The sequence below is a fragment of the Bufo gargarizans genome, chromosome 7 (genome assembly GCF_014858855.1).
Source record: "Bufo gargarizans isolate SCDJY-AF-19 chromosome 7, ASM1485885v1, whole genome shotgun sequence".
NCBI classification, from domain to species: Eukaryota; Metazoa; Chordata; class Amphibia; order Anura; family Bufonidae; genus Bufo; species Bufo gargarizans.
Window position 1 is genome coordinate 165,314,348 of NC_058086.1, and position 19,206 is coordinate 165,333,553.

Below are 19,206 nucleotides of genomic sequence, written 5' to 3' on the forward strand. Positions count from 1 at the left end.
AGGCTGATTTGCCTCTCAGGGTGTCTAGAAAGCTCATGTCTGCTGTAGGGCGATGGTTATGGGGAGTCGCTGGGTGTGGGTAAAGTTTCATATATATGTTTTTATAATCCTTCCCACAAACTTCTCCCCAGGATTATGGCTGCCCGCCACCCAGTTAATTATAAGCCTGTAATTTATGTCCCGTCGTTACTCACGGTCAGTGATCATACGAGGAGGAGGCGGCCGGGATCACACTTTTTATATGACCCAAAAAGTATCTAAAATAGACATATAATAAATAAAGAAATTATATCTTTAGGTCTGCAAAATGATATGCAGGGTTTAGACCGACCCTCCAGAAGACCCATCAGGGGGCCCAACCACTGGTCATAAACTCCTCCAACCGCACCTGAAACTGACAGTGGCCATAAATGTACATACCTTGAAGTACATACCTCCCATATATGTGACAGTTCAGATCAGCCATGCTTACATGTTATTTTGAGATGGGATAAGCGGCTGCCACAAACCTTGGGTCCGCTTATCTCTGAATGAAACAAAGATGCCAGACAGAATCAAGTGCAGAATAACCAACCGGAGCAGACAGTTCCTTACAGGACCCTTCAATGCACATTCTGTAACAGGGCCCCCCCATCTTCTTATAAGACAGAGGGGCCCCTCAAGCACCAGAGCCTGGGTGTGACCTTTTCCTATATCTAATCTCCTGTGGACGTCCATTCCGAGGTTGTCACCTGCGTGGCAGATGTGCAGTTATACAGGAGCAGGGCAGAGGCTAAATTACCATGATTTGCCATTTCGGGTGTCTGGAAAGCTGGGTGACTTATATAACTGTGCAAATAGAATAGGATATTTGTGTTATCAGTTATTTCAACTTTATTCCGAGCGCAAGAGCGGTAACTTCTGGCTAATTTGCAGTCTAGGCCCTGAGCGGGCGCCGCGTATTAATTAGCACATAGTTTTCATCTCTTGTTATAGATTTTGCAGGTGTAAGGTTTACCGCTGAATATTTACAGAAGTTGTCAAAACTTTCATCAAAACCTAAAAATGGGAAATTAGCTGTAACTGGCTCAACTCAACATCAGGTTCCGCTCCTGCATAATGTGCTGTGGCTGTAACGCTGTATTTTTATGAACCCTCCCCAAATCCACAAACTTTTACTGTCATATTGTTTTCAAGACCAAAATCTTGCGCTGATCAATTTTATAATGTATCTTTATAGCGGCCTGAGCTTGTTTTTTTTCTTATACACATCTCCTGTATAGAGGTAGATGATAAAAGCCTGTCTGCCTGCAGCCACCACTAGGGGGAGCTCAGGAGCTTATTTTATACTGTGTTATTACTGAGTGTAATATATAGAATGGACTGTAATGGATGCTTGTCAACTTACCAACATTTTCGGTAGGCTCCTAACCATGGGGAGACCACTTGGGCTGCTGGAAGAGCCATCAAGTCTCCTGGGCACCCGTTCCTCACATCTCCTGCCACCGTCTTCACTTCTAGGTGCCTCTGTAAACTATGAAGAAGGCTGTGGCCATGCACTTTAGACTGATGGTGGCCAAGTACAGTGATTTAGATGGGACTGGCGGACCATCTAATAAGTCTGATGTGATCAGCTGACGTTTGGAATACGTCCAGGGAAATAAAAAGGGCTGAGCATGTTCAATTTCACTAGGGAGATAAGCCATCACCAGAAATGTAGGTGTCTGCAGCAATCTTGCTCCTTTTTACCCATTTGAGGGTATGGAAGGAATAACTGGTGGTCAAATGGCGTTTGTCAGACAGCTATTGAAGGTGTGTGGCAGGACTATCGGGGAAAAGGAGTCTGCTAAGTCAGTATATTTATCTAGGAGTCTGGTCTGGGGTCTGTATTTTTTTAGAGGGTCTAGTTTGGGGTCTGTATTAGCTTAGGGGTTCTGGTGTCTCTATTTAGTGTCTATTTCAGGGAGTCTTCTCTGGGTTCTATATTTATGTAGGGGTTGTATTTAGGAGTCTGGTCTTGTGTCTGCATTTATTTAAGGTTTTTTATCTAGAGTCTGTAATAATTTTGAGTGGTTATTTAGTAGTTCTGTTCTGGGGGCTGTGTTTTGTGGGTCTGGTCTGGGGCCTGTATTAAACGGTCCTGGTCTGGGGGCTGTATTTTGTACTTTTGGTCTGGGGGCTGTATTTAGTTGTTCTGGTCTGGGGGCTGTACTTAGGGGTTTTGCTCGGGGACTGTACTGAGTGGTTCTGATCTGGGGGTTGTAGTTAGCTATTCTGGTCTGGGAGCTGTAATTACGGAGTCTGGTCTGGGGGCTGTACTTAGTAAGTCTGGTCTGGGGGCTGTACTTAGTGAGTCTGGTCTGGGGGCTGTACTTAGTGAGTCTGGTCTGGGGGCTGTACTTAGTAAGTCTGGTCTGGGGGCTGTACTTAGTAAGTCTGGTCTGGGGGCTGTACTTAGTGAGTCTGGTCTGGGGGCTGTACTTAGTAAGTCTGGTCTGGGGGCTGTACTTAGTAAGTCTGGTCTGGGGGCTGTACTTAGTGAGTCTGGTCTGGGCGCTGTACTTAGTGAGTCTGGTCTGGGGGCTGTACTTAGGGGTTTTTCTCGGGGACTGTACTGAGTGGTTCTGATCTGGGGGTTGTAGTTAGCTGTTCTGGTCTGGGAGCTGTAATTAGTGAGTCTGGTCTGGGAGCTGTAATTAGTGAGTCTGGTCTGGGGGCTGTACTTAGTGAGTCTGGTCTGGGGGCTGTACTTAGTGAGTCTGGTCTGGGGGCTGTACTTAGTGAGTCTGGTCTGGGGGCTGTACTTAGTGAGTCTGGTCTGGGGGCTGTACTTAGTGAGTCTGGTCTGGGAGCTGTAATTAGTGAGTCTGGTCTGGGAGCTGTAATTAGTGGGTCTGGTCTGGGGGCTGTACTTAGTGAGTCTGGTCTGGGGGCTGTACTTAGTGAGTCTGGTCTGGGGGCTGTACTTAGTGAGTCTGGTCTGGGGGCTGTACTTAGTGAGTCTGGTCTGGGGGCTGTACTTAGTGAGTCTGGTCTGGGGGCTGTACTTAGTGAGTCTCGTCTGGGGGCTGTACTTAGGGGTTTTGCTCGGGGGCTGTACTTAGGGGTTTTGCTCGGGGACTGTACTGAGTGGTTCTTATCTGGGGGTTGTAGTTAGCTGTTCTGGTCTGGGAGCTGTAATTAGTGAGTCTGGTCTGGGAGCTGTAATTAGTGGGTCTGGTCTGGGGGCTGTACTTAGTGAGTCTGGTCTGGGGGCTGTACTTAGTGAGTCTGGTCTGGGGGCTGTACTTAGTGAGTCTGGTCTGGGGGCTGTACTTAGTGAGTCTGGTCTGGGGGCTGTACTTAGTAAGTCTGGTCTGGGGGCTGTACTTAGTGAGTCTGGTCTGGGGGCTGTACTTAGTGAGTCTGGTCTGGGGGCTGTACTTAGTAAGTCTGGTCTGGGGGCTATACTTAGTGAGTCTGGTCTGGGGGCTGTACTTAGTGAGTCTGGTCTGGGGGCTGTACTTAGGGGTTTTGCTCGGGGACTGTACTGAGTGGTTCTTATCTGGGGGTTGTAGTTAGCTGTTCTGGTCTGGGAGCTGTAATTAGTGGGTCTGGTCTGGGGGCTGTAGGGAGTGGTTTTGCTCGGGGGCTGTACTTAGTGGGTCTGATCTAGGGGTTGTAGTTAGCGGTTCTGATCTGGGGGTTGTATTTAGCAGTTCTTATCTGGGGGTTGTAGTTAGCTGTTCTGGTCTGGGAGCTGTAATTAGTGAGTCTGGTCTGGGAGCTGTAATTAGTGGGTCTGGTCTGGGAGCTGTAATTAGTGGGTCTGGTCTGGGGGCTGTACTTAGTGGGTCTGGTCTGGGAGCTGTAATTAGTGGGTCTGGTCTGGGGGCTGTACTTAGTGGGTCTGGTCTGGGAGCTGTAATTAGTGGGTCTGGTCTGGGAGCTGTAATTAGTGGGTCTGGTCTGGGGGCTGTAGGGAGTGGTTTTGCTCGGGGGCTGTACTTAGTGGGTCTGATCTAGGGGTTGTAGTTAGCGGTTCTGATCTGGGGGTTGTAGTTAGCGGTTCTGGCCTGGTTTAAGAGCTGTATTTATTTATTTAGTGAGTATGTATTTGTTTATTGGGTTTGTGGTTGTGATGACCCCCCCACAGTGAATACATGGCTCCGTGTGTATTTACATTACTGGTGTTTCTTCTGCAGTATACAGATCTGTGGATTTCCCGCACAAGTGCCGGGTGTGTCTGATTATTTTTACATTTTGTCCTTTTACTTTTGTAATCTTTCTAGTTTTCATTCTTCCCTGTCTGAAAACAAACATGTGAAATTCCTTCCATCTCTGGGGAAAACTGATTTACCCTTTCCATGCCAAGTTGATTAGACGGGATGTTTCTAAGCCTTTATATTGTGCAGGACGCGGACAGATAATGGGTAGATCCCGCAGAAGACATATTCTTTTTTCTTACACAATACAACTCCCATCAGCCTGGCGGTGCATTGATGCAAAACTGGAGAAACAGGGACAAGGATGTATCGCCAGTAGACCTACTGGTCACGACTCGTGTTGGGTGACTACCACTGTGTGACGTGTAATGGCGGCCATATTGGTCACCGCCCCAACTTTCCCATGCACCGCTATAACTGATGCGCTGATATTCACTGGGGATTTTGTATTTTTGGGGGGAAATGTTCTTCATGGCTTCATACGGAGGGGTTGACAATTTGCATCTTTCTGCTTTTCTTTCCCTCACAGTCGGCCATGGTCAGAGCGAAGGGGAGAGGATGATTGTGTCTGACTTCCAGATCTACGTCAGGGACGGCCTGCAGCACGTGGACCTTGTGAGGAAAGTCTTTCCCGATCTGCCTATGTTCATCTGCGGACACTCCATGGTAAGCCCCCCACAGGCTCCATCCACTGTATAGACCCCTCGTGACCGTGCCCTGCTGTAGGAGCTGGACTCATTCAGGACAGGTTTTCAACCAATCTGTGAATAGTTTCATGCACTGACAGCAAGCGGAGATCTTGAGAACTGTGAAGAATGATAAATGTATTCAAATTTGAAGAAACAAGACAGTGCACGAGGCTGAGGATGGGGGGTAACATGGCGGCTCCGTCTTCCTCCCTTTCATCTGACCTAGGAGGATTATGATGTCGGTGGCTGCAGTGCGTTCTAATCAAATTTTAAACCTAAAAGCTCCGGCGCGTCTATTAATAAGTAATGAGCGGGTGATCAGGCGTGAATGATGCCTTGGACTTGAGCCTTATCGGAGGCCGCCTGCACCCCTGTGGAATTTTACTAAGTGACCCCCGTAACAGATGATGTTAATGACAGCTGCACCAGTCAGAGAAACCGCCTGTGTTTCCGCATTCATACACTGACCCCCATCTTTCTCATACTTCTCGGGACTTTACAGGACACTTCCCCTTTAAATAAAAAGAATGCTTGTAAATATAAGCTCTTAAAGGGGTTGTCCTAGCAGGCCAACAGATCACTTATAACCCATCCCAGCAGTCACATCCCCACCATCTACAGGGACTGGGGTCTCATGTCCCCTGTTTGAATGGCGTGGTGGTCGAGCATGTGCAATGCTGCTCTCTTCATCCTCTATCGGAATCCCTGCTCCATTGAAACGGGGGGTCATTGGTGGGAGTCTTAGTGGTTAGACCTCATCCGAAACCGGCCTTTCTCACCTTTCCTATGAATGGATGGCGAGTTATCATTCTGGGATCCCTTTTAAAGGGTCTTCCAATTTCAAGGCACCACCCTGATGCCACACCTCGCTACTCCTGACAGGATGCAGTGGTCAAACGTGGTCGAGACTATGGAAAGAGCTCTTACGCTCTTTCCCTTGTCCCTACCACCACTGACAGAGCATCCAAGAGGGAGGGGTTTGGGGGCTATGCAATAATTTTTTAAGATGGGAATATCCCTTTAAGTAATGTATCTGGGTGACAACCAGTTATGGCCGTCCCAGCTTTCAGGTCTGCTGGTCAGGAGTCAAGGAAAGCTTCATTGCAACTTTTTAAAGGGGTTGTCCTATTAAGACAACTTATCCCCTAGCCACAGGATATAGGGCATAAGCATCTGATCAGATGGGGCCCCTGCCATCTAGGGCCCATGATCCCCAGCTTGAATGAAGCAGTGGTCACGCATGTGAGGCTGCGGGTGATAGCTGAGTTGAATGGAGCGGTGGACACCCATACGTATCTGCCGCTTCATTCAAATGGGGGGCACTGGTCCTCGTTCTTATCCAAAGATTGGACCACCGCAGATCAGACCCTTATTCCTTATCCTACGAGGGACAACCCCTTTAATGGCCAGAACCTATGCAGAGATTGCAGTCAGCCCCCAGGTCCTGGCACCTTAAAGGAGGTCGGACTCCCATTAAAGCACGCTTACCAACAGGTGAAAATAAAAAATTGGGACATTTAAGTCCCGTCCCTTGGACGCCCCCAAAACTGCCCAGAATGCACACAAACAGACACATTGGTCCAGGGCTTACGTAAACCCCACTCCTTGCGTGGCCCAGTTCGCGGGATTGTCTCAAAAACTGTAAAAAAAATAGTTAAAATAAAAACTATAAATGACATGTCAGATTATGGGTTTGCTATGGCCTTTCTTTCGGGCAGTTCGGTATTGGACTTATGGATGTGTGCTTCTTCTATTTCAGGGTGGGGCCATTAGCATTTTAATGGCTAACGAGCGTCCGGAAGAGTTTTCCGGGGTGATCTTGATTTCCCCATTGGTTTTACCAAATCCTGAATCGGCCACGTCCTTTAAGGTGAGTGACTCTGCGGGGGTCCTGAGGGATCCTATATAGGAGATGCTTGAATTTAAGGGGGTTTAATTCCTTTTGGTTCTTAAAGGGATTGTAATATTACACGGTAGACATTCAGGTGAACAACTCGCATCCGCCAGAGCGGGAGACACCACTTTTCAGTGGCTCTTGACTTTATGACATCCATATACCCTAATGAAGCCTACGTACAAGGTGGCAGATGCATTAGTTCTCTCAAAGGGATTGTTCAGAAAAACATGGCTGCTTTCTTTTAAAAACAGCGCCACACCTGCCCACAGGTTGCACGTGGCATTGCAGCTCCATCCCAATCACTGCAATAGAGTTGAACTGCAGTACCATGTACAACCCATGGACAGAGGCGGCGCTGTTTTTGGTTGTGCACTGTAAAAAAATTACAAATGAAATATATGCATTTTTGATAAAGTTTCAGAAAAGATTTCGTTTTTTTGGAGGTAGAACCTTATACAACATAACACTCTGTAAATTTGTATATTTACTCCCTTGACAGGTGTTTGCAGCTAAAATACTGAATCACCTTCTGCCAAACCTCTCTCTTGGCTGCATTGACCCGAACTCTGTGTCCCGGAATAAGCAGGAGGTGAGTACATTATGTACTAGTAGGAGATAAGTGGCGCCAGCATAGTGTGGCTGTCTGTAAGTGTTATTCTTAAAGGGCATCTGTCAGCAGTTTTGTACTTGTTACATGTGCACTTGGCAGCTGAAGACATCTATGTTGGTCCCATGTTCCTATGTGCCCGCATTGCTGAGAAAAATAATGTTTTAAGATATGCAAATGAGCCTCTAGGAGCAACAGGGGTGTTACCGTTACACCTAGAGGCTCTGCTCTCTCTGCAACTGCTGCACCCTCTGCACTTTGATTGACAGGACCAGGTGTGATGATGTTTTCATTGCCTAGCCCTGTCAATCAAAGTGCAGAGGGTGTGGCAGTTGCAGAGAGAGCTGAGCCTCTAGGTGTAATGGTAACACCCCGTTGCTCCTAGAGGCTCATTTGCATATATTAAAACATCATTTTTCTCAGCAATGCAGGCACATATGAACATGGGACCAACACAGATGCCTTCAGCTGCCAAGCGCACATGTAACAGGTCAGCCAGTGTCATAGGTACAAAACTGCTGACAGATGCCCTTTAAGTAAAGCTAAGCAGCCAACGTGACCTCCGACGCTGCTCATCTAGGGGCAGGAATAGAGGATCTGAAAACCATCAAATGTCTTTGGTCAACATACCTGTCACCACTTTTCCTACTGTACCGCGCCTCCAGACAATGCAGGGATAAATTGTTCCATAGCAGAGATAAGAACCCCAAATTTCCCTGCAAATTATACCCAAGACCTAGAGCAGGCATCCTCAAACAGCGGCCCTCCAGATGTTGTAAAACTACAACTCCCACAATGCCTTGCTGTAGGCTGATACCTGTAGGCTGTTCGGGCATGCTGGGAGTTGTAGTTTTGCAACAGCTGGAGGGTCGCAGTTTGAGGATGCCTGACCTAGACGGAGAGGAGTCCCCATCTAGTGGTCATCAAAGACTGTACAGAAGTAGGGTTGCTACAGTTGTATCCAGTAGATCTCCTGTCCTTAGTTTGCTACAATGTATCAGCGCAGGTAAGACGTATGAAGATCACCGATGAGGCGCTTACAGAGTTAATTGATTGGGACACGAGCTACAATTTAGCAGCCTATCCTATATTCTGCTGCAGCCGGTGATACAAGGGGTTAAAAAGGTCACCGGGCTGTGAATTATACATCCTCATCTATATTTTACAGGCTGGCTCCTTCCTCAGATCTCGGCTGGACGCTCATTATGGAGGGTCTCAGGATATCAGCGTAGATGTGGGGAACCCTCATCATTGTCGCACACCCTTAGACGCCAGTAACGTTTCATGATGGGGGGTGTAGTGATAAGCTTAGATGAAGTGGCTCAGCAGTATCACACATGATTAGATACACAGCACTGTATCACAGATGATGGGCTTAGGCTAGTTTCATGCCAACTGGCTGTCCTGGCAGAGAATAACCTGCTGGATGACTCTGCCTTCCGATACTGCCGGAAGCTACCGCGTTGCTATCAGGCCCCATTAACTGTAATGGGGACCAGCGAAGATTCGGCCACAATCCAGCAAATATGCCAAGAAACGTCTGGATGGAAACCGCTGTGAGCTGCAGTTTTTGTCCGGCCGATTCTCGTCATAGAAACATAGAATGTGTCGGCAGATAAGAACCATTTGGCCCATCTAGTCTGCCCAATATATCTGAATCCTATGAATAGCCCCGGCCCTATCTTATATGAAGGATAGCCTTATGCCTATCCCATGCATGCTTAAACTCCTTCACTGTATTTGCAGCTACCACTTCTGCAGGAAGGCTATTCCATGCATCCACTACTCTCTCAGTAAAGTAGTACTTCCTTATATTACTTTTAAACCTTTGCCCCTCTAATTTAACACTGTCCTCTTGTAGCAGTTTTTCTTCTTTTAAATCTTCTCTCCTCCGTTACCGAGTTGATTCCCTTTATGTATTTAGCAGTTTCTATCATATCCCCTCTGTCTCGTCTTTCTTCCAAGCTCTACATGTTAAGGTCCTTTAACCTTTCCTGGTAAGTTTTATCCTGCAATCCATGTACTAGATTAGTAGCTCTTCTCTGAGCTCTCTCTAGAGCAGGGGTGTCAAACTCAAATGCATCGGGGGCCGCATCAGCAGTTTGGTCACCCTCAAAGGGCCGGTTGTATCTGTAGGACTATGTGTCCACTCACTGTATAATCGTATCTCTAATAGTTAATGGTTACCATATGTATATAATCGCATAAGGAGCGCTGACAGTGGCGTTGCTAGGGCTGGTGTCACCCGGTGCAGTAGAAAATGGTGTCACCCCCCAAGCCCCCCCCCCCCTAGTAGTTATTAACCCCTTTTAGCAGTCCCCTGCTGGGACTGCTGAAAGGGGTTAATTATAACTACTGTGGGAGCAAAAGAGGGAATAAATAACTACACTGAAGAGGGGACTGAAAGGGGTTAATAAATACTGTTAAGGAGGGACTGCTGAAAGAGATTAATAACTACTGTGAAGGGGCTTCACAGTAGTTATTAACCCCTTTCAGCAGCCCCCTTCACAGTAGTTATTAACCCCTTTCAGCAGCCCCCTTCACAGTAGTTATTAACCCCTTTCAGCAGCCCCCTTCACAGTAGTTATTAACCCCTTTCAGCAGCCCCCTCTTCATAGTTATTTCCCCCTTTCAGCAGTCCCCCTTCACAGTAGTTATTAACCCCTTTCAGCAGCCCCCTCTTCATAGTTATTTCCCCCTTTCAGCAGTCCCCCTTCACAGTAGTTATTAACCCCTTTCAGCAGCCCCCTTCACAGTAGTTATTAACCCCTTTCAGCAGCCCCCTTCATAGTAGTTATTAACCCCTTTCAGCAGCCCCCTTCACAGTAGTTATTAACCCCTTTCAGCAGCCCCCTCTTCATAGTTATTTCCCCCTTTCAGCAGTCCCCCTTCACAGTAGTTATTAACCCCTTTCAGCAGCCCCCTCTTCATAGTTATTTCCCCCTTTCAGCAGTCCCCCTTCACAGTAGTTATTAACCCCAGCAGTTCCCCCTTCACTGAAGGGGGACTGCTGAGTTTAATAAATACTGTGAAGACTGCTGAAAGGGGTTAACTACTGTGAAGGGGCTTCACAGTAGTTATTAACCCCTTTTTCAGCAGTCCCCCATTCACAGTATTTATTAACCCCTTTCAGTCCCCTCTTCAGTGTAGCTAATTATTACCCCCTTTGCTCCCACAGTAGTTATAATTAACCCCTTTCAGCAGCGCCAGCCCAGTAGCCATTCACATACGGTCTTTCCCCCCTTTCAAGTTTCACAATCACCAGCCTTCACCTTTTTATTATCATTATCACTTACACTCGATACAGGAGCCGGGAGGATCAGCTGTGAGGGAGGCGGTACTTACATCTACGAGCGCTCGCCGAGAGGAGGGAGGAGGCAGGCCGGGAGGACAGGCGCTGGCAGTGTGAGTCATACAACATGCGCCCACGCCGCCTGCTTCATTCATAAAGTGGGCGGCGCAGGCGCGTGACGTATGACTCACACTGCCAGCGCCCATCCTCCCAGCCTGCCTCCTCCCTCCTCTCGGCGAGCGATTGTAGATGTAAGTACCGCCTCCCTCACAGCTGATCCTCCCGGCTCCTGTATCGGGTGTAAGTGATAATGATAATAAAAAGGTGAAGGCCGGCGGCGGCTACGCGGGCCACATGACAAGGTCTGGCGGGCCGGATTCGGCCCGCGGGCCTTGTGTTTGACACCCGTGCTCTAGAGTATCTATATCCTTCTGGAGATATGGTCTCCAGTACTGGCACAATACTCTAAATGAGGTCTCACCAGTGTTCTGTACAGCGGCATAAGCACTTCACTCTTTCTACTGCTTATACCTCTCCCTATACATCCAAGCATTCTGCTGGCATTTCCTGCTGCTCTATTACATTGTCTTCCCACCTTTAAGTCTTCTGAAATAATTACTCCTAAATCCCTTTCCTCAGATACTGAGGTCAGGACTGTGTCAAATATTCTATATTCTGCCCTTGGGTTTTTACGCCCCAGGTGCATTATCTTGCACTTATCCACATTACATTTCAGTTGCCAGAGTTCTGACCATTCTTCTAGTTTTCCTAAATCCTTTTCCATTTGGCGTTTCCCTCCAGGAACATCAACCCTGTTACACATCTTTGTGTCATCAGCAAAAAGACAAACCTTACCATCGAGGCCTTTTGCAATATCACTTATGAAGATATTAAACAAAATTGGTCCCAGTACAGATCCCTGTGGAATCCCACTGGTAACATGACCTTGTTTTGAATGTTCTCCATTGACTACAACCCTCTGTTGTCTGTCACTCAGCCACTGCCTAATCCACTCAACAATATGGGAGTCCATGCTCAATGACTGCACTTTATTGATAAGTCTTCTATGTGGGACAGTGTCAAAAGCCTTACTAAAATCTAGATAAGCGATGTCTACTGCACCTCCACCGTCTATTATTTTAGTCACCCAGTCAAAAAAATCTATAAGATTTGTTTGACATGATCTCCCTGAAGTAAACCCATGTTGTTTTTCATCTTGCAATCCATGGGATTTTAGATGTTCCACAATCCTATCCTTTAATAGGGTTTCCATTAATTTGCCTACTATTGATGTCAGACTCACTGGTCTATAGTTGCTCGATTCCTCCCTACTACCTTTCTTGTGAATGGGCACGACATTTGCCAATTTCCAATCTTCCGGGACGACTCCTGTTACTAATGATTGGTTAAATAAATCTGTTTTGCCAGCTCACCACTAAGCTCTTTTAATAATTTTGGGCGTATCTCATCAGGCCCCTGTGACTTATTTGTCTTCACTTTAGACAGCAAACTTAGAACATCTTCCTCTTTAAAGACACATGCATCAAACAATTTAATAGTCATCCTTTCTAGTGGAGGTCCTTCTCCTTTTTTTTTTGTAAAAACTGAACAGAAGTATTCATTAAGGCAGTCGGCTAGCCCTTTATTCTCTTCTACATACCTCCCGTCCTTTTTTTTTTATTTAGTTATTCCTTGTTTTAATTTCCTTTTTTCATTTATATATCTGAAGAATGTCTTATCCCCTTTTTTCATAGACTGAGCTAGTTTTTCTTCTGCCTGAGCTTTAGAAGTTCTTATAACTTGCTTGGCCTCTTTCTGCCTAATCTTGTAGATTTCCTTATCTTCATTGCTCTGTTTTTTTTTATAATTACAAAATGCTAGCTTTTTATTTTTAATGATTTGGGCCACTTCTGCTGAGTACCACAGTGGTCTCTTCCTTTTTTGCTTTTACTGACAAGTCTAATGCAATTTTCTGTTGCCTTCAATAATGCACCTTTTAAGTAGTCCCATTTCTCCTGGACTCCATGTAATCCGTTCCAGTCTGATAAGGACTCATTTATGACTAATTTCATTTTTGAAAAGTCTGTTTTTCTAAAATCTAAAACTTTTGTTTTTGTGTGGTGGGACTCTTTCACAGTTCTTATATTAAACCACACTGACTGGTGATCACTAGATCCCAAGGTTTCGCCTACAATGACATCATATACCGAATCCCCATTTGTGAATACCAAATCCAAAATGGCCTCCCTCCGGGTTGGCTCCTCAACCATTTGTTGTAGGGATAACCCCAGTAGGGAGTTTAGAATATCTGTACTCCTGGTAGAACTTGCTATTTTGGTTTTCCAGTTTATATCTGGAAGATTGAAATCTCCCATAATGATAACTTCTCCTTTCATTGTCATTTTAGCTATTTCTTCAACTAGTAGATTATCTAGTTCTTTAACTTGACCAGGTGGTCTATATATCACACCTACACGAGTTACTGCATGATTAGCAAACTGCAACGTAACCCAAACTGACTCTATGTTGGCCTCACCAACTTGTATTGCTATCTTTCACATACAGGGCCACTCCTCCTCCTTTCTTGCCTTCTCTGTCTCTTCTGTATAAAGAGTACCCTGGTATGGTTATGTCCCGGTCATTTCTTTCATTAAACCATGTCTCCGTAACAGCCACTAAATCTACATTCTCAGATGCCATTATTGACCCAAGTTCATTGATTTTTTTACCTAAACTGCGAGCATTTGTAGACAGGACTCTGAGCTTATCATTTCTTAACCTCTGTGCTTCTGACCTGTTCTGGCATTGTTTTTGTTTCGGGGGGCAATTGGACTCTTTTATTTTCACTCTTTTGCCCCCCCCTTCCTAGTTTAAATACTCTTTCGCAAATTCTTGGAGTTGTTCACTAAGTACATTTGTTCCTTTGAGAGAAAGATGCAAACCATCTTTTTTGTACAGTTCCTTTCTATTCCAAGTAGAGCTATCATGAGAAACAAAGCCAAATCCTTGCTCTTGACACCATTTACCAAGCCATATGTTTAACTCCTTTATGCGCCTCTGCCTATCATTCTGAACATTATGCACAGGCAGAACTTCAGAAAATGAAATGGTGGATGCAAAATCCTGTACGTCATTACCAAGTGTGATAAAAGATTTTTTCACCTCTGACACTTCATTGCAAGCCAGGTCATATTCGCCAGGTGGTGTCCAGATCTCGGCCGGTCCCCGTTACAGCTAACAGGGCTGGCGGGTATTAGGTAGCATCTGGCAATGCCTGATCTAGAAATCTTCAGCAGGAGATGTCTAGCACCAGTGTGAAACTAGCCTTAGATACGGAAGCTCAGGAGACAGTATCACAATGATAGGATTAAATACAGTGGCTCAGCAGTACCACATATTTTTGGCTTAGATACAGTAGCACACCAAACAGTATCACATATGATGGGCTTAGATACACCGCTCACCAGACAGTATCAGACATGATATGCTTTGATTTCCGCAGATTATAAGACTAAGAGTACTTTCACACTAGCGAGTAGGGGCTCAATACTGGAAAAAAACGCTTCAGTTTTGTCCTAATGCATTCTGAATGGAAAGCAATCAGTTCAGTATGCATCAGGATGTCTTCAGTTCAGTCACTTTTACGGTATTTGGCCGGAGAAAATACCGCTGCATGCTGCAGTATTTTCTCCGGCCAAAATTCCAGAACACTTGCCGAAATGCCGGATCCGGCATTATTTTCCATTGAAATGTATTAACGCTGGATCTGATACCAAGTTTTCCAGAAAAAAAACGTATCCGGTTTTCCGGTCTGCGCATGCGCAGTCACTTACAAATGTAAAAAATAAAATAAAATACCGGATCTGTTTTTTCCGGATGACACCGGAGAGACGAATCTGGTATTTCAATGCATTTGTCAAACGGATCCGGAAACAAATGGTATCCGTTTGCACACGGATTTCCGGGTCCGGCAGTCAGTTCCGGCAACGTAACTGCCTGCCGGATTCCTCTAACACTAGTGTGAAAGGACCCTTAGATACAGGTGCTCAGCTGACAGTATCACACATGAAAGACACAGATCCACAAGTGAACAGACAATAGGTAATGAGCTTAGATACACTCTGCATAGGTTTAGATACAGCAGCATGAAGACAATTCATGAACTATCCAGGACTGTGGCAAATACAAAGAGTTCCAAAGTCAAAAGGGTTGAGAGAGCAAATAAAGTCGGAGTGCCTGCTGCTAATTCCCAGGATTTCTCCTGGGTATTTTATTAGGTTTCAGGCCTTGAAGTCTCTTCCGTCTGTCTCGGAGGCTCGGGTCACTTTCAGCTGTCTGAGATTCTGGAGGAGTCATTTCTGACAGCCGCATCTAACGGAGGGTGACAGCTGTTACTGTGTTCGCTGTGTCCCGCTCTCCCCTGCACTGAAACACTGCACCCATCTGTGGCCGAGTCTGAATTGTGTCCAACGTGACCATGAGGACACTTTCTGATCAGTATGGTAGTGAGGCGGGGGGCACAGGGTGCCTCACTGATGTTATCAGATCCATAACAGCAATAAGGTTCACCAGCCCCCCGCCCCCCCCCCCGCCCCCCCAAGTCCTGAATGGCGAGTCTCTCTAATAGTACTAGAGCAGAGTATGTAATAAGCAGCTTTATTACTCAGGAGTCTGGGAAAGCAGAGTGGTGACCAGTACGGGCCCGCAATGACGATTATATTGATATGCACTAGTCAGTTTCCACATAAATCTGATTAATATGGCAAAGACTGGCAGATCTCCTTTCCCCTTCTTTGCAATCAGTTCAGTGCCAAGGTAACAATTGTCTAAAGATCTGAATGTCCTAGGACACGCTGGCTGTATCCATAGCAACTTGTCTGACACGACCGCTCGGCTGGCTTCAGTAATCAGATTTTCCCTGCCCGTTTCTTCCTCTAGGTGGAGTCCTATGCCACCGACCCTTTGGTTTACCATGGAGGAATGAAGGTTTGTTTTGGGGTTCAGCTCCTCAATGCCACAGCGCTGGTGGAGAAAGCTCTTCCTCATTTCAAGCTGCCCCTGCTACTTTTCCATGGCACGGCGGACAAGCTGTGTGACATTCGGGGCTCCCAGCTCATGATGGACACTGTACCCAGCGAGGACAAAACACTAAAGGTAAGGAAATTATTTTACCACCGGGTCTCCTGGAGCAAAAGCGATAGGGACCGGTGCATCTAATGCAGTGTTTCCCAACCAGTGCGCCTCCAGCTGTTGCAAAACTACAACTCCCAGCCATAGGCGTGCGCAGCCTATTGCATTAGGGTGTGCACCCTAAAGCACAAACACACGCCGCGCGCGCGTGTGTATGTATGTATGTATATATACACACACACACACAAATACACTAAGGGGTATCAGGGTATATTATTATACAGGGGTAATATAACTAAGGGCTATCAGAGTAAATTATACAGGAGTAATATAACTGAGGAGGGCTATCAGGGACATTATACAGGGGTAATATAACTTATATTATATAAGTTATATTACCCCTTAATCATGTCGCCTGAGATAGCCCTCCTCAGTTATATTACCCCTGTATAATAATGTACCCCTAAGACCCCTTAGTTTTACCCCCTGTATAATTTACCCTGATCCTTCAGTTATATTACCCCCTGTAATTTACCCTGATACCCCTCAGTTTTACGGTATCATATAACTGAGGGGTATCAGGGTACATTATACAGAGGTGTAATTGAGGAGGGCTAGCAAGCAGCAGGGAACATACAGGGCAGAGTTCCAGTGGCGTAGCGTGGGTTGCCAGCGCCCGGGGCAAGCCAAGTATTGCCCCCCCCCCCCCAACCTGTGAACACGCCCCTTTTTACAAATAATGCAGTACCTGTCACCTACAGTCCTATGAAACACCACAGATAACAAAGTGATAACTGAGTACAGATAATGTAGCAGATGTCACCTGCAGTCCTATGTAATACCACAGATAACACAGTGGTAACTCTGTGAGCACAGATAATGTAGTAGATGGGTGTGAGGCCCCAGAATTCAGAACACGTACAGTGTGACCTGAAGTCGGGGGGCAGGCTTCGGCAGTGTGGGCCAAATCCTATACCCCCCCCCCCCCCCGTAAACAGATATGTGGATGGGCATTACATATAATGGTACACACTATACAGTAGAGTACAGCAGCACATACCTGTTACATCCAGTGACATCTCCTGTCATGTAGACCTTCCTCAACGTCTTCATTCAGACATAAGACCGCCATGATACCTTCTTTCAGCCGCGACTCTGCAGAGTTTCACAGAAAAATGGTTAGATTCCTCACTTTACTATCATCCTCAGATAACAGACCTCCCCTCCACCCGTAGTGCCCAGAAGTATAATGCCCTCTGTGTAATTATAATATATACTGGCCCCTCTGTGTTATTATTATTCGCGAGATTTCGGCGCTCCAGCTCTGTGACGTCAGCCAGCAAGGAGGAGATTCGGAGGACGCGGAGCGGTGCTGGGCTCCTTTCCGCTTGACTTATCTCCGGATACAGGACTCATATCAGGTCATTTGCACATGGATCAAAACAGTTTTTTAACACAATAAAAGCGCAGAGAGCTCTGGGGACTGGGTATTGCGGATGTGCTAGTGGCCATCTAGCAGCCCATGTCCCCAGCTCTATGCACAAAATCCTGGGGACAGGTTCCCTTTAATATTATAATGGCGCCCTCTGTATTAGGCTCCATTCAAACGTCCGCAAAATGTGTCTGCATCCATTCCGCAATTGTGTGGAATGGGTGCGGGCCCATGCATTCTCTATGGGGACGGAATGGATGCGGAAAGCACACAGTGTGCTCTTCGCATCCGCATTTCCGGAGCGGCCTGCCGAACTTCCGGTCCGTGGCTCTGGAAAAAAATAGAACATGTGCTATTCTTGTCCGCAGCTGTGGACAAAAATAGGCTGTTCTATGGGGGTGCCGGCCGAGTGTATTGCGGATCCGCAAAACACTACGGACGTGTGAATGGACCCGAATAGTAATAATTATGGCGCTCTTCAGCCCCTCCAGCATACAGTCCCATGTAAAATACATCACTCCTTGCCTTCAGCCCCTCCAACATACAGTCCCATGTAAATAATATCACCCTTCCTCTCTTCACTGCCTGCCTTGAGCTCCTTCAGCATACAGTCCCATGTAAAATACATCACGCCCGCCTTCAGCCCCTCCAAAATACAGTCCCATGTAAAATACAAACCTCCCCCGGCCTTCAGCCCCTCCAGCATACAGTCTCGTGTAAAATACATCACTCTCTCTGCCTTTAGCCCCTCCAGCATACAGTCCCATGTAAAATACATCACTCTCTCTGCCTTTAGCCTCTCCAGCATACAGTCCCATGTAAATAATATCACTTCACCCCCCTCTCTTCAGACCCCTCTAACAGTCTCCAGTGTACAATGATTATTCCTCCTCCCTTCAGCCCCTGCAAAAAGCCCCCCAAGTCCATATAACAGTCACTCTTCTCCTCCACAGACTTACCTATGGCTTCTGCTCCTCTCTCCAATATCCTGCATATCTTGAGGCCCCGCCCCCTGTATGACGAGACTCCGCCTCTTTCCCGACATCATACCTCCCTAGAGCAAATCCATTCTAGCGCTCTACTGTCTCATAGGCTTCAGACCACTAGTGAAGGATCGCATCAGGAGTTGGCAGATGGCAGTGCAGCGAGGAGGTGATGATTAGGGTGTGCCCAGGCACACCCGGCACACCCCGTGCGCACGCCTATGCTCCCAGCATGCCCGCACAATCAAAGGCTGGGAGTTGTAGTTTTTCAACAGCTGGAGGCACACTGGTTGGGAAACACTGATCTAATGGACTGTTATCATCAGTCCATCTCCATCTATAGAGTTCAGTGCCCATGGTGCTCCAGTGCAAAGGCTATGGCCAGGGGTGCACCTAGCCTTTCTGCTGCCTGAGGCGAAAACTGAAACAGCCCCCCAAACCCCCAATGCCAATTTCTTAACCTAACCCCTTCCCTCCAGCCCTACTGTTAAAGACATACTTGGAAAACATTACATACAGAGCTACAAAACATACAGGGTCATACAGCGCCACATACTGTGCCCACTGCGCTGCCCAATACTATACCGCAGAAACAGATAATCCCCCTTCCGCTGCCTGAGGCAATCGCCTCACCTCGCCTCATTGGTGGTACACCCCTGGCTACGGCTAATTTTAAGGGGTCTCTCTGAAACTGCAACATGTACCAATAGGGCCCTTTAAGTGATTTTTTTTTCTACTGAAGTTGAAGGTTTTGTCCAGTCTTAGGCCTCATGCACACGACCGTTGTTGTGTTCCGTTCCGCAAAATGGGGTTCCGTTGTTCCGTGATCCATTTCCGTTTTTTGTTTCCGTGTGTCTTCCTTTATTTTTGGAGGATCTCCAGACATGAAGGAAAGTAAAAAAAAAAATCAAAGTCAAGTTTGCCATGCAAATGATAGGAAAAAAACTGACGCGGATGACAATCTTGTGTGCCTCCGCGTTTTTTCACGGTCC

The 19,206-nt window shown here is 46.6% G+C and overlaps 1 protein-coding gene across 2 annotated transcripts in view; it reads left to right on the forward strand.

Annotated features, from left to right (window-relative positions):
* Positions 1-19,206, forward strand: part of MGLL (monoglyceride lipase) — a 65,491-nt gene that overhangs the window by 41,533 nt on the left and 4,752 nt on the right. For both annotated transcript variants that reach the window (XM_044301109.1, XM_044301110.1), the window contains exons 4-7: positions 4,714-4,850; positions 6,633-6,743; positions 7,270-7,359; positions 15,608-15,823. In XM_044301109.1, coding sequence (XP_044157044.1) covers positions 4,714-4,850; positions 6,633-6,743; positions 7,270-7,359; positions 15,608-15,823 — 554 coding nt within the window. The remainder of the gene's footprint in view (positions 1-4,713; positions 4,851-6,632; positions 6,744-7,269; positions 7,360-15,607; positions 15,824-19,206) is intronic.